The 15,997-nt window shown below is 41.1% G+C and overlaps 1 protein-coding gene across 1 annotated transcript in view; it reads left to right on the plus strand.

Moving 5' to 3' along the window:
* Positions 1 to 15,997, plus strand: part of LOC109869994 (glutamate receptor ionotropic, NMDA 2C-like) — a 98,998-nt gene that overhangs the window by 74,405 nt on the left and 8,596 nt on the right. Inside the window, exons 11-15 of the mRNA XM_031804583.1 lie at positions 493 to 618; positions 6,140 to 6,369; positions 12,577 to 12,737; positions 12,972 to 13,159; positions 13,736 to 13,968. Coding sequence (XP_031660443.1) covers positions 493 to 618; positions 6,140 to 6,369; positions 12,577 to 12,737; positions 12,972 to 13,159; positions 13,736 to 13,968 — 938 coding nt within the window. The remainder of the gene's footprint in view (positions 1 to 492; positions 619 to 6,139; positions 6,370 to 12,576; positions 12,738 to 12,971; positions 13,160 to 13,735; positions 13,969 to 15,997) is intronic.

Genomic DNA, 15,997 nt, shown 5'->3' on the forward strand with positions numbered 1-15,997 from the left:
GGATGCAGCAGGACCGCTAGCTCCCATGGCAACGCTCAGTGAGCACAAACGTGTGTGTGTGGCCTACTTTACTGAGTTCTGTCTCAGTGGTCTGTTTTTTCTGCTTTAGGAAACTTTAGATTAAAGTTTTATCCCGCAGATATGACTAAATCCCACATAAACCCTGAAACAACAAAATCAAAATGAAAACAAGTTGCTGGATATTTTCCCATGTTAAAATGAATAATTGTATCTCTGCCTCTTCTCTCCCTGATCTTCAAATTACAGTATGTATAATTACCTTGTTTGAGCCTGGCAGTACAAAAGCTAACACGACAACCAAAGGAATGGATTAAGAATCCCATGATTACCGTTAATTCATCTTTAGAGACTATGCAGAAGACATTGTTAGCCATTATTGTCCAGTCCAAAATACCTGAAAAGAAAGATCTCTCTCTCCTTCTCTCTTTGACCTCCCTCCCTCCCCTCCTTGACTCTCATCCTCTCCACTAGAGCCCTATAGCCCAGCGGTGTGGGTGATGATGTTTGTAATGTGCCTGACCGTGGTCGCTGTGACTGTATTCGTGTTTGAGTACTTCAGTCCTGTCGGGTACAACCGAAGCTTGGTCAGTGCCAAAGGTGAGTTGAGACAAACCTGTCTGCTAGCCTGGATTTAGCTCAGAGGACTAACACAGGAGACCCAGGTTCAAACTCAGTTGCCTTTAAATTGTTTAACTTGGGTAAAACGTTTCGGGTAGCCTTCTACAACCTATCCACAATAAGTTGGGTGGATTTTGACCCATTCCTCCTGACAGAGCTGGTGTAACTGAGTCAGGTTTGTAAGCCTCCTTGCTCGCACACGCTTTTTCAGTTCTGCCACAAATTTTCTAGAGGATTGAGGTCAGGGCTTTGTGATGGCCAATCTAATACCTTGACTTTGTTGTCCTTAAGCCATTTTACTACAACATTGGAAGACCTTAATCCTCTAGAAAATTTGTGGGCAGAACTGAAAAAGCGTGTGAAACAAATATATTTTAGATTTGATATTCTTCAAAGTAGCCACCCTTTGCCTTGATGACAGCTTTGCACTCTCTTGGCATTCTCTCAACCAGCTTCACCTGGAATGCTTTTCCAGTCTTGAAGGAGTTCTCACATATGCTGAGCACTTGTTGGCTGCTCTTCCTTCACTCTGCTGTCCGACTCATCCCAAACCATCTCAATCGAGGCCAGGCCATCTGATACAGCACTCCATCAATCTCCTTGGTAAAATAGCCCATACACATTCTGGAGGTGTGTTTTGGGTAATTTTCCTGTTGAAAAACACCCGTTAAACCCAAACCAGATGGGATGGCGTATTTCTGCAGAATGCTGTGGTCGCCATGCTGGTTAAGTGTGCCTTGATTTATAAATAATTCACTGACAGTGTCACCAACAAAGCATCCCCACACTATCACACCTCATGCTTCACGGTGGGAACCACACATGCGGAGATCATCAATTCACTTACTCTGCGTCTCACAAGGACACAGCGGTTGGAACCAAAAATCTAAAATTTGGACTCATCAGACCAAAGGACAGAATTTCACCAGTTGAATGTCCATTGCTCATGTTTCATGGCCCAGGCAAGTCTCTTCTTATTATTGGTGTCCTTTAATGGTGGTTTCTTTGCAGCACTTTGGCCATGAAGGCCTGATTCACACAGTCTCTTCTGAACAGTTGATGTTGAGATGCGTCTTTTACTTGAACTTTGTGAAGCTTTTATTTTGGCTGCAATTTCTGAGGCTGGTAACTCTAATGAACTTATACTCTGCAGCAGAGATAACTCTGGGTCTTCCTTTCCTGTGGTCGGTCCTCATGAGAGCCAGTTTCATCATTAGGCTTGATGGTTTTTGCGACTGCACTTGAAGAAACCTTCAAAGTTCTTGAAATGTTCCAGATTGACCGACCTTCATGTCTTAAAGTAGTGGTGGGCTGTCATTTCTCTTTGCTTATTTGAGCTGTTCTTGCCATAATATGGACTTGATCTTTTACCAAACAGGGCTATCTTCTGTATACCACCCATACCTTGTCACAACATACCTGACTGGCACAATGCATTCCAGGTGACTTTCTCATGAAGCTGGTTGAGAATTTTTTATTTTTTAAAATTTTATTTCACATTTATTTAACCAGGTAGGCTAGTTGAGAACAAGTTCTCATTTGCAACTGCGACCTGGCCAAGATAAAGCATAGCAGTGTGAACAGACAACACAGAGTTACACATGGAGTAAACAATTAACAAGTCAATAACACAGTAGAAAAAAAGAGAGTCTATATACATTGTGTGCAAAAGGCATGAGGAGGTAGGCAAATAATTACAATTTTGCAGATTAACACTGGAGTGATAAATGATCAGATGGTCATGTATAGGTAGAGATATTGGTGTGCAAAAGAGCAGAAAAGTAAATAAATGAAAACAGTATGGGGATGAGGTAGGTAAAAATGGGTGGGCTATTTACCGATAGACTATGTACAGCTGCAGCGATCGGTTAGCTGCTCAGATAGCAGATGTTTGAAGTTGGTGAGGGAGATAAAAGTCTCCAACTTCAGCGATTTTTGCAAATCGTTCCAGTCACAAGCAGCAGAGAACTGGAACGAAAGGCGGCCAAATGAGGTGTTGGCTTTAGGGATGATCAGTGAGATACACCTGCTGGAGCGCGTGCTACGGGTGGGTGTTGCCATCGTGACCAGTGAACTGAGATAAGGCGGAGCTTTACCTAGCATGGACTTGTAGATGACCTGGAGCCAGTGGGTCTGGCGACGAATATGTAGCGAGGGCCAGCCGACTAGAGCATACAGGTCGCAGTGGTGAGTGGTATAAGGTGCTTTAGTGACAAAATGGATTGCACTGTGATAAACTGCATCCAGTTTGCTGAGTAGAGTGTTGGAAGCTATTTTGTAGATGACATCGCCGAAGTCGAGGATCGATAGGATAGTCAGTTTTACTAGGGTAAGTTTGGCGGCGTGAGTGAAGGAGGCTTTGTTGCGGAATAGAAAGCCGACTCTAGATTTGATTTTCGATTGGAGATGTTTGATATGAGTCTGGAAGGAGAGTTTACAGTCTAGCCAGACACCTAGGTACTTATAGATGTACACATATTCAAGGTCAGAACCATCCAGGGTGGTGATGCTAGTCAGGCGTGCGGGTGCAGGCAGCGAATGGTTGGAAAGCATGCATTTGGTTTTACTAGCGTTTAAGAGCAGTTGGAGGCCACGGAAGGAGTTTTGTATGGCATTGAAGCTCGTTTGGAGGTTAGATAGCACAGTGTCCAAGGACGGGCCGCAAGTATATAGAATGGTGTCGTCTGCATAGAGGTGGATCAGGGAATCGCCCGCAGCAAGAGCAACATCATTGATATATACAGAGAAAAGAGTCGGCCCGAGAATTGAACATTGAATGCCAAGCGTGTACAAAGCTCTCATCAAGGGAAAGTGCGGCTACTTTGAAGAATCTCAAATATAAAATAGATTTAGATTTGTTTAACACTGTTTTGGTTACTACATGATTCCATATGTGTTATTTCGTAGTTATAAGATGTCTTCACTATTATTCTACATGTATAAAATAGTAATAATAAAGAAAAACCCTGGAATGAGTTGGTGTGTCCAAACTTTTGACTGGTACTGTATATTTCGAGCCAAATAAAATCACCCACCGAAGGAAGTCGACCCACGGGCCACCTGTTGGGGAAGCCTGCTTTACAGGTTATGAAACAGAATGTCCTACAGAGAGTCCCCGGGAGACTGTGGGGTATAGCCATACACAAAACGAAGACGGCTATTCAATCCCAGCATGCCGAGATGCCAAAGCTCGCTCTCGTCTCACTGTCTGAAAGGTCACTTCCTGGTTTAATTAACGTTTGTCGCTAGGCTAATCTGACGGAGATGGATGTGGCTCCGCTAAGATGAGCAAGATGGATGGACTTAGGGTGTGTTCCCCAACACGACACACAGCTAGAAGCAGGCTAGCGGCAAGCGCAGTGTTCCCCAACACGACACACAATTAGAGGCTAATGCTGTCTTCCACAACATGATACACACCAGGTGGAGGCAGGCTAATGGCTAACCTTTCAGTGGCTAGGCTAATGCTGAGAGGATCGCTAATGCTGCTGGGTAGAGTGATGGGTTAGGGATCGACCTATGAATAGAAACACTATATAAGTTTGACCTTTTCAGCTCTCTATAAGGCCTAGTAGTGGCCTATAGAAATAAACTAATTGGAAATTCATGATTCTGTCATCAACAGTATAGGAACATGGACGTATAAGGATTATGTTTCATGAAACACATCAACAACACTGAATTTTGGGAGCTTCATTGATCCATTCATCCAATTGGACATCTGCTAATGAGGCTGTTATGATACCTTGGGGTTATTAACCAAACATCTAATCTCCACCTCCCTCTCCTCCCTAACATCCCCCCGCCTCTAACTCTCAATGGTAATGTAAAGTGTTTTGTATTTTGAAAATACAAAATACATTGGAGTGTAGTTCAGCCCAGTGTAATTCAAATACAAAAATACTCAGAAGTAATTAAAATATGTATTTCAAATACACTACCGGTCAAAAGTTTTAGAACACCTACTCATTCAAGGGTTTTTCTTTATTTTTTAAACTATTTTATACATTGTAGAATAATAGTGAAAACATCAAACAATGAAATAACACACATGGAATCATGTAGTAACCAAAAATTGTTAAACAAATCCAAATATATTATATATTTGAGATTCTTCAAATAGCCACCCTTTGCCTTGATGTCAGCTTTGAACACTCTTGGCATTATCTCAACCTGCTTCATGAGGTAGTCACCTGGAATTCATTTCAAGTAACAGGTGTGCCTTCTTAAATGTTAATTTGTGGAATTTCTTTCCTTCTTAATGTGTTTGAGACAATAAGTTGTGTTGTGACAGAGATCAAGTCCATATTATGGCAAGAACAGCTCTAATAAGCAAAGAGAAATGACAGTCAATTATTACTTTAATTTTAAGACATGAAGGTCAGTCAATATGGAAAATGTTAAGAACTTCGAAAGTTTCTTCAAGTGCAATCGCAAAAACCATCAAGCTCTATGATGAAACTGGCTCTCATGAGGACCGACACAGGAATGTAAGACCCAGAGTTACCTCTGCAGCAGAGGATACGATCATTAGAGTTACCAGCCTCAGAAATTGCAGCCCAAATGAATATTTCACAGAGTTCAAGTAAACAGACACATCTCAACATCAACTGTTCAGAGGAGACTGCGTGAATCAGGCCTTCGTGGTTGAATTGCTGCAAAGAAACCACTACTAAAGGACACCAATAATAAGAAGAGACTTGCTTGGGCCAAGAAACTCGAGCAATGGACATTAGACCAGTGGCAATTTGTTGTTTGGTCTGGTCCAAATAGGAGATTTTTGGTTCCAACTGCCACGTCTTTGTGAGACGTGGTGTGGGTGAACGGAGGATCTCCGCATGTGTATTTCCCACCATAAAGCATGGAGGAGTAGGTGTTATGGTGTGGGGGTGCTTGGCTGGTGACCAGGCACACTTAACCAGCATGGCTACCGCAGCATTCTGCAGCGATACACCATCCCATCTGGTTTGGGCTTAGTGGGACTATCATTTGTTTTTCAACAGGACAATGACCCAAAACACACCTGCAGGCTGTGTAAGGGCTATTTTACCAAGGAGATTGATGGAGTGCTGTATCAGATGATCTGGCCTCCACAATCACCTGACCTAAACCAAAATGAGATGGTTTGGGATGAGTTGGACAGCAGAGTGAAGGAAAAGCAGCCAACAAGTGCTCAGCATATGTGGGAACTCCTTCAAGACTGTTGGACAAGCATTCCAGGTGAAGCTTGTTGAGAGAATGCCAAGAGTGTGCAAAGCTGTCATCAAGGCAAAGGGTGGCTATTTGAAGAATCTCAAATATAAAATACATTTTGATTGTTTCACACTTTTTTGATTACAACATGAGTCCACGTGTTATTTCGTAGTTTTGATGTCTTCACTATTATTCTACAATGTGTAAAAATAAAGAAAAACCCTTGAATGAGTAGGTGTACTAAGACTTTTGACCGGTAGTGTATATGTAATAAAAATACTGCCCATCTCTGCTCCTTCCCCCCCAGCGCCCGGAGGTCCTACCTTCACCATAGGGAAGTCAGTGTGGCTACTGTGGGGCATCGTGTTCAATAACTCAGTCCCCATTGAGAACCCTAAAGGCACAACCAGTAAGATCATGGTGTTGGTGTGGGCCTTCTTCGCTGTCATCTTCCTGGCCTCCTACACTGCCAACCTGGCTGCCTTCATGATCCAGGAGCAGTACATAGACACTGTGTCTGGACTGTCTGACAAGAAGGTAGGACAACTAATCAAACCCTGAGTCATCCATCAGTCCATCCATCCTGATAACTGTCCTCTCTGGGCTCGTCCTGTCAACGATTCTCCCTGTCAGACCATAGCATTTACACACACACACACACACACACACACACACACACACACACACACACACACACACACACACACACACACACACACACACACACACACACACACACACACACACACACACACACACACACTCTCTTCGTCATTTGGCTCGTTATTCCTCAGTGTAATCACAGAAGAGGAAAATGGCAAGCGACAAACTTCACTTCAGAGTATGAGAGTGAGAAACAAATAAACAGAGAATAGATACAGAGAGAGAGAGAAAGCCAGGGCCTCAGGGGATGTGTTGAGACAATATTATATTATTTTCAGACAGTGAACACACACACACACAGGATCTTATTGTAGAGAGGTCCATCCATCTTCACAGGGATCTGAAGGTCAATACTAACAGCTTATAATGGAGAGTTTTTATTTACACTTTAATTGAGTTTCATGAGCGTCTGGGTTCTGTGTGGTTCTGTCAAAGGTTTCATCCATCCTGCACTCTGAATCCTCTCAACTCTGACCTGACTTGGCCAAACGGCCCTGAGTTGAAGTACTACACTAAAAAAAATGCTGCGTGAACAATCCATCGCTGGGTAAATAGATATTTTTGACCCAGCAGTTGGGGCACTTAGTTGGGTTATTGAGCTATGACTAGATTGGCAGTATGTCTGTTACATATATTTGAAATACATATTCCAATTACTTCTGAGTATTGTGTATTTTGTATTACACTGGGCTGAACAACACAATATCATTTGTAGCAAGATACTCTTGAAAGCTGTAATTTCTGTATTTCAAAATTCTTTTTTTATAGCGGTTCACAATTTTGTGGTACCCTTTCACCCAACATTGGTATCAGAAGTCTGATGGTGCTATGGTGTGATAATAGCATCTGCTAAATTAACTAAATATAAATGTATATGTAAAAATAAACAATTGGAAAGCATGCTGAGTTATTCTAACAAGCTTTCAGTCATTTAGAATTATCCAGAGTGCATGCAGCTAAGGTAGACAAACAACAACATATCACAGTCAAAGCAAGTAAGATGTTTCCACAACCACACAGGATATTGTTGCTGATCGGCTGGCTACTTGCAAATTTAGTTTTGAATTTTAAAATACAAAATACATGGCTTTTAATTAAATGCAATGCTTGCAACCGTATTTTTTTATTTTGATACATTGGTCTTTCGGTATTTTGTAATTGTAATTTGTAATTTATTCCCATCCCTGGCAATGACCCAGCAGGCCAGATCAGAAGACTGGAGGTGTGGCTAAGTAGGGGTGTGGCTTTCAGATAGCTATTTTTGGCCACCCATGAGTGTAAATGTCAGTCAGGTTTGTCTTGTCTGTGGTATTGTCATTGCATTGCAATTTTGAGCTGATAGTTTTGTAGCTTTAAAGAGGTGTACATAACAGTATGAGTTCATCAAGAACCTATGCATTTCCAAATATTGGAATTGGTACCCCTGTGTGAAAGTCGTTGAATGAAGATGTTATTCATTTTATATTAGGACAATAAAATGACAGTTATAAGACCCTAAGACACAGCATGAAAGTAAAAAATGACCCATGTTTGGGTAATTCAAAGGCATAGCCTATTGAGAGTGTGGCTTTCAGATAGTTATTTTAGGCCACCCGTGAGAGTAAATGTCATTCCTGTTCATCATGTTACATTTGTACACTGCAAATTAAAATGTTGCTTAATGAATTACATTATATCAAAGTGGTACCCTTCCCAGCATTTAAGGCACTCATACACTTTGGAAGCCTTATTAAAATACAAAAGTGTCAGTACTCAACCTTAACATGTATTGACAATACAACAGAACAGATGACCTGGGATGACATTTGCACTCACGGGTGGCCAAAAATAACTAGCCTAAAGCCATGCCCCTACTAAGCCATTCTTCCAGTCTTCTGATCTGACCCGGTGGATCGTAGCCAAGGATGGGCATAAATTACAAACTACAAAATACAACTACAACATATCCTAAAGACCAGTGTATCAAAATAAAATATAAGATACTTTTTCAAAGTACTGTATTTAATTGAAATACATGTACAGTGCCTTCAGAAAGTATTCACACCGTTGACTTATTACACATTTTATTACTAAGTGGGATTAAAATGGATTTCATTGTCATTTTCTGTCAACAGTCTACACAAAATACTCTAATGTCAAAGTGGAAGAAAAATGATAGCATTTGTAAAACAAATCATGAAAACTAAAACACAAATATATTTTGATTAAATAAGTATTCAACCCCCTGAGTCAATACATGTTAGAATCAAGCACACCCATAACATGATGCAGCCACCACTATGCTTGGAAATATGGAGAGTGGTACTCAGTAATGTGTTGTATTGGATTTGCCCCAAACATAAAATGTTCTATTCAGGACAAAAAGTTAATTGCTTAGCCATATTTTTTGCAGTATTACTTTAGTGCCTTGTTGCAAACAGGATTCATGTTTTGGAATACATTTATTCCGTACAGGCTTTGTTCTTTTCATTCTGTCAATTAGGATAGTATTGTGGAGTAACTACAATGTTGTTGATCCATCCTCAGTTTTCTCCTATCACAGCCATTAAACTCTGTAACTGTTTTAAAGTCACCATTGGCCTGCAACCAGTCAAAATCTATTTAGCAGTCAGTACTGTTACAGTTTTTCTCTCAATTGCTAAAACACTAAAACCTATTGGCTGAACAAAGTTCTCAGTTGCCTGGACTCATTTAGCTAATTATGCAGTCTGTTGTCAATACCTTAAACCATTTCACATGGTAAAACACAATTTGCAGATCTCACTTAGACTTTTCAGCAAAACTCTAAACACATTCTCATTCTCAAAATACATTCTGCATTCTAATGGACATGTCATCCATACTGGTAAACACAAGTGGCAACAATCAAATACAAATAGAGAACAAACAGTATGTCATTGATTGAACACAACCATTCAAAATAGATTTAACCTGTCTCAAATGATGTGACACAACCAATATAAGCCAGTTCAGAGAGCAAGCAGGTTGTTGAAGGTGGGAAGGAGAAAGTCTGAGAATGGATACTGTAGTACAGTTCATTGTAGGCTGTATACTGTACAATGGACAAATTGTTTGGCCCTGAACATTGTGCTTACATTTTTTAATACACAAACCTGTTTTTACTTTGTCATTATGGGGTATTGTGTGTAGATTGATGAAGAAAAAAACGATTTAATCAATATCAGAATAAGGTTGTAATGTAACAAAATGTGGAAAAGGTCAAGGGCTCTGAAATATCACATTGGAGTGTTGTTCAGACCAGTGTAATACAAAATACACAATATTCAGAAGTACACTATATGACCAAAAGTATGTGGACACCTGCTCGTCGAACATCTCATTCCAAAATCATGGGCATTAATATGGAGTTGGTCCCCCTTTGCTGCTGTAACAGCCTACACTCCTCTGTAAGACTTTCTACTAGATGTTGAAACATCGCTGCGGGAACTTGCTTCCATTTAGCCACAAGCATTCGTGAGGTCGGCACTGATTTTGGGCGATTAGGCCTGGCTCGCAGTCGCCGTTCCAGTTCATCCCAAAGGTGTTAGATGGAGTTGAGGTCAGGGCTTCATGCAGGCCAGTCAAGTTCGACAAACCATTTCTGTATGGACCTCGCTTTGGTAGTGAGTGTTGCAACCGAGGACAGATGTTTTTTACGCACTATGCGCTTCAGCGGTCCTGTTCGGTAAGCTACGTGGTTCAACCATTGTTGCTCCTAGATGTTTCCATTATACAAAAGCAGCACGTACATTTGACCAGGGAAACTCTAGCAGGGCAAACAATGGACAAACTGACTTGTTGGAAAGGTGGCATCCTATGACATTAAGGCCATTCTACTGCCAATGTTTGTCTATGGAGATTTCATGGCTGTGTGCTTGATTTTATACTCCTGTCAGCAACAGATGTGGCTCAAGTAGCCAAATCCACTAATTTGAAGGGGTGTCAACATACTTTTGCATATATAGTGTGATTAAAATACATAAATGAAATATGTGTAATAGAAATAATTCCCATTTTATAAAATTATTTATTACAAAAAGCACAAGGAGGGGGTAACATTAAAGTATTAGAACAGGAAGGACAAACAATACAGCATCAAGACACTATCAAACATGTATCAGTCTTTCCGCAACAGAGCCATCCTTATGTGTGAGGGTGCGTGTGCTTGATAGCGATATAAATTACCCCCCCCCCCCCCGGAAGAATAAAAATTAAAAATACAATTAAGTCCATCCTCCACCCTCAAGAACCCCTCAATGCACCAACAAGCAAGAGAATGAACTAATGAAAAAAGGAAAAGACCGACGAAAACAGCAAACAACAACGCAATAAATAACAATACATACCAACCCTCAGCTTCCCTCAGCCCATCCCATCTATCTCTGCTGGCCACCCACTTCGTGTTTCTACGCAACACATATCTTTCAACTATGCTATTATGTTTAACGTACAATTTCAATCTATCTAATCAAATAGAAACTACAGATTGCGTGTTGAAGATAAATACTTTTACTAAGAGTATTAGTATATTAGTGATTGACTGACCCGGTCTCTCCAGATCTCCCAACAGTACTATTTCTAGCGTTAATTTGAGATCAATGCTATGCATTTTCAGCCATTCCTGAACCTGAAACCAGCAACAGGCTACCTGAGGGCAATACCAAAATAAATTGTCTATTGATTCGGTATCCTCACAACAAAATCTGCAGAGCTTTGTTGATTTTATGCCCCAAATATTCAACATTTTGTTGGTGGCAAGAATTCTATATAATAATTTTAGGTGAAAAGCACAAAGTCTTGAGTCTTGCGTTGTTTTATATATCAACTCATGCTCCCTGTACCATGGAATCGGTACATCAAAAATCTCTTCCCAACTAATTTGAAATCTGTCTGGCACAGTTGTCAACATCCTGGTCCTCAAATGAAACTTGTATACTTTCCTATTTATGCTATTTATTCCTCCGCCAGTTTTGATCCTTTATATTGGGCAGACAGACCAGTTCCCTACCTCCGCCCGCTGCCACTCGCCTCCTCCATTTTTGGGGCAATGCTGTAATCAATTGGTTGTACTCTTGGATTGAGCAGACCTTCCCGTACAATTCTGATAACTCCATGAAGGACATAACTCTACCATTCCAATTTACAATATAATTTAAGAACAAAATAACCTTCTCAAACATCTTTCCCATAAATACAGGTATCTTATCAACCAGCACATTTGAGTTCAGCCATAATATTTATTGTGATATTTGTTTGACCCATCTCTGATTTTAGCTAAATACTGCAGCATCAACAACCCAACCTGTCTCTGGCAATGTGTTCTTAAATGACCCAACTGCTGGGTCAAAATAACCCAACATGTGTTCTGTCCTATATTTACCCAAATTGAGTTGTTTTTAAAGCAGCATTTTTTTTTTGAGTGTGGTAGACTGAACTCAATCAATCAATCAAATGTATTTATAAAGTCCTTTTTAAATCAGCCGATGTCACAAAGTGCTTATACAGAAACCCAGCCTAAAACCCCAGACAGCAAGCAATACAGATGTAGATGCCCAGTGGCTAGGAAAAACTCCCTAGAAAGGCAGGAACCTAAGAAGAAACCTAGAGAGGAACCAGGCTCTGAGGGGTGGCATGTCCTCTTCTGGCTATGCCGGGTGGAGATTATAACAGTACATGGCCAAGATGTTCAAATGTTCATAGATGACCAGCAGGGTCAAATAATAATAATCATAGTGGTTGTAGAGCGTGCAACAGGTCAGCACCTCAGGAGTAAATGTCAGTTGGCTTTTCATAGCCGATCATTCAGAGTTAGAAACAGCAGGTGCGGTAGAGAGAGAGAGTCGAAAACAGCAGGTCCGAGCTAACAGCAGGTCCGGGCAATCTATGGCTATTGAATTGATTCAAAAATAATGGCCTTGAATTATATCAAATCTACACAAATTGAAAAGGGTAGAATGAAATTCAATCAAATCAAATTGAATTGAGTGGAACTGCATTTATTTGAATCAGTTTGAAATTAATAGGACGGCTCTGAATTAGATCTCATTGAACTGAATCTCCTCCCCTCATCACTTCCTACAGTTCCAGAAGCCTCAGGAGCACTACCCTCCATTCCGTTTTGGTACGGTCCCTAACGGCAGTACAGAGAGGAACATCAGAAGTAACTACCCTGACATGCACGCACACATGGTCAAATACAACCAGAAAGGAGTGGAGGATGCCCTCAACAGCCTCAAGACAGGGTAAGAAAAATGCACTGTGCTTAAACACTGAACTCTCCTCCAGCTCTCAACTCTAACCCTCATCCCAATGACCTCAAAATAAATTACAGTCCATTAACCCAAAAATTCGATTTAGTCCCATTTACTGGAAGGAGTTCTATGTGGCTCCCTGTGCATCTACTTTATAACTCATTCCTAATATCATCTGGAGATTTATTACATCACTGTCTGATGATTTTTTGTGTCATTCAATAGGAAGCTGGACGCATTCATCTATGATGCTGCGGTGTTGAACTACATGGCAGGGAAGGATGAGGGCTGTAAGCTTGTGACTATCGGCTCTGGGAAAGTGTTTGCCACGACAGGCTATGGTATAGCCCTGCAGAAAGATTCCAGATGGAAACGACCCATTGACCTGGCCTTGCTGCAGTTCCTGGGAGACGGTGTGCCACTGCAAACACATACGTGCACGCACGCACGCACACGCACACAACCCGTAGAGCTGGCACTTCTCCATTTGTTGATGACAGTGTGTGCAGCAGCACCAGGGGTGAAGCTTAGGGAGAGAGAGTTAATATCCTTCCTCACAGTAGGGAGGTGTGAGGATGATAACCATTATGGGCACACACACTCATACAGTAGGAGTTAATATCCGCTATCACAGTAGGATCGTAGGAACCACAGGGAGGTGTTAGAGATATCATGAGTGCAGTGTTGGGAATACAAACTATACAACACACACACACACATACAGACACAGAAAAGGTTTCTTATATAGGTATAACAGGAGCTTCAGTACAATTAACCATCTGTGGTCATACTGATACGGTAGAATTAGGGAAGTCGTCTCTTGTTCACTGCTAACCCCAATTTGTAAGTCATAAATAATGCGTTACTCAATAGACTACCCTTATTTGAAAGAAAGCTAAAGCAGCTGAATCTGACTAGTTATTCACTTGTGAGTCCAGTCCCTCCTCAAGGGGATTATGACCATGGCCCTCTCCTCTCCTCTCTCCCAGGTGACACCCAGCGCTTGGAGACAGTCTGGCTGTCAGGCATCTGTCAGAATGAGAAGAACGAGGTGATGAGTAGTAAGCTGGACATAGATAACATGGCCGGGGTCTTCTACATGCTACTGGTGGCCATGGGGCTCAGTCTCTTGGTGTTTGCCTGGGAACATCTACTCTACTGGAAACTACGCAAGAAACTAGACAAGTCTCCTCGCATGGACTTCCTGCTCGCTATCAGCAGGGTGAGAGAGGTTTAGAAAGAGAGAGAGGATGTGTGGCCAATGTATGAAGCCTGATATGAGCTCTTAGTACTGTTTACACCGCCTATCATTTCAATGACTACATTATCATCTGCCAGCTATAGTTATAATGAGCAATTCCAGCTCAAGATTAGTGTTAATCAACAACCAATCTATGTAAATCAAGCGTGGTTGTTGTCGAGAGGAGAGGCAGGAGCAAGGAAGGAATAACATTACCAGCCAAAAATCTATAGACCCAACTCCAACACCACTCTTACAAAGAGTGTGTGTGTGTACGTCCTGCTCTAGCAGAGTGTAATTGCAGAGTTGTGCCTGTATCGGGGCTTATCAGATTTGCAGCTAAATTACTATCTGATAATTAATCCCTACGGGGGCCCCTGAGGGCCAAATTAATTTGGGCTTTGTCAGTTTTTCAGTCGACTGTGAACAGGGCAGTCAGGAGACTCGGCTCTCTGTTTGCTGATGCAGTATGAGTCTATTTGCTCAGAAAGGTTGTTCAGTGTGTGTGTTTGTTTAGCTACAGGTCTCGATCTCGAGTCCGGTATCGAGACCACATTGAGTGTCGGTCATTCCATTCAGCCAGGCCAAATATTCTTCAAACATGAATACAGCATGATAACAGCCTTCATATTTATTTTATTTTACCTTTATTTAACTAGGCAAGATCAGTTAAGAACAAATTCTTATTTTCAATGACGGCCTAGGAACAATGGGTTAACTGCCTGTTCAAGGGCAGAACGACAGATGTGTACCTTGTCAGCTCGGGGGTTTGAACTTGCGCAGTGGCAAACCTATAGGCCTTCAGTGTCTGACAGGTTTGTGATTCTGAATGGACATCAACTGTAATAACAGCGCACTCATGTAGGGGAGTGCACTTTTTGTAGAACACAAAGTAGTGGAGGCTATACGTAGATATAAACCATACACCTACTTTTCTTTCAGTGGGCATTGCATATACTCACTTATTAATCCCTACTGATGCGTGTCAAAGTAGTGTAGTGGAGGTATGCGACTTATCAATGATGTGGTACAATAGAGAAATCGTGCACAAAAGAAGCCTCCACAATTGCAAAGCATGTGAAATATATTCACATGTGCGCTGCGCAAACAGCCCAGTTTCAGCAGAATATCATCTGCAGGTAGCAAGAGCGTGCAGCACTCAACTTTTTTGGGCATGGAGCAGCTCAGAGAAGAATGACATTGGTAGCCGGTAAATGCTGACTAATGCAACAATGGGTATGCAAACCAGCTAATGAAAAGGTTTAGTCTGAAGTGTTGATTGGTAGGCTATTTGTCAGTGGTGGAAAAAGTACCCAATTTATATACTTGAGTAAAAGTAAAAGAGGAACATACCTTAATAGAAAATGACTCAAATAAAAGTGAAAGTCACGCAGTAAAATCCTACTTGAGTAAAAGCCTAAAAGTATTTAGTTTTAAATATACTTAAGTTTCAAAAGTAAATGTCATTGCTAAAATAATTATACTTAAGAATCACAAGTAAAAGTATAAATCATTTCAAATTCCTGCTATAAAGCAAACCAGGCGGCACCATTTTCATGTTTTTTTTAAATTACAGATAGCAAGGGGGCACGCTCCAACACTCAGACATCAATTACAAATGAAGCACGTGTAGGGATGACCAGCGACGCTCTCTTGATATGTGTGTGAATTAGACCATTTTCTTTTAGGAATGTAGTGAAGTAAAAGTTGTCAAAAATATAAAAGTAAAGTAAAGATACCCCAACAAACAACTTAAGTAGTATTTTAGAGTATTTTTACTTAAGTACTTTACACCACTGCTATTTGTGATGCGCAATTGTCATCATGCGCTGTTTGCATCAGGGGCGTAGACATGGATGGACCTAGGTGGACAGAGGCCCACCTACTGGGGAGCTAGGCTATGACAGGCCCACTCAATCAGACTGATGTGGTTTAAGCATTGTTGTGGACAATATTTTTAAACATTTTTTATTTAAAATAAGTGTGATTGAAAGTGAGAACCTATCTATAG

The sequence above is a fragment of the Oncorhynchus kisutch genome, linkage group LG25 (assembly GCF_002021735.2).
Source record: "Oncorhynchus kisutch isolate 150728-3 linkage group LG25, Okis_V2, whole genome shotgun sequence".
Taxonomy (NCBI): Eukaryota; Metazoa; Chordata; class Actinopteri; order Salmoniformes; family Salmonidae; genus Oncorhynchus; species Oncorhynchus kisutch.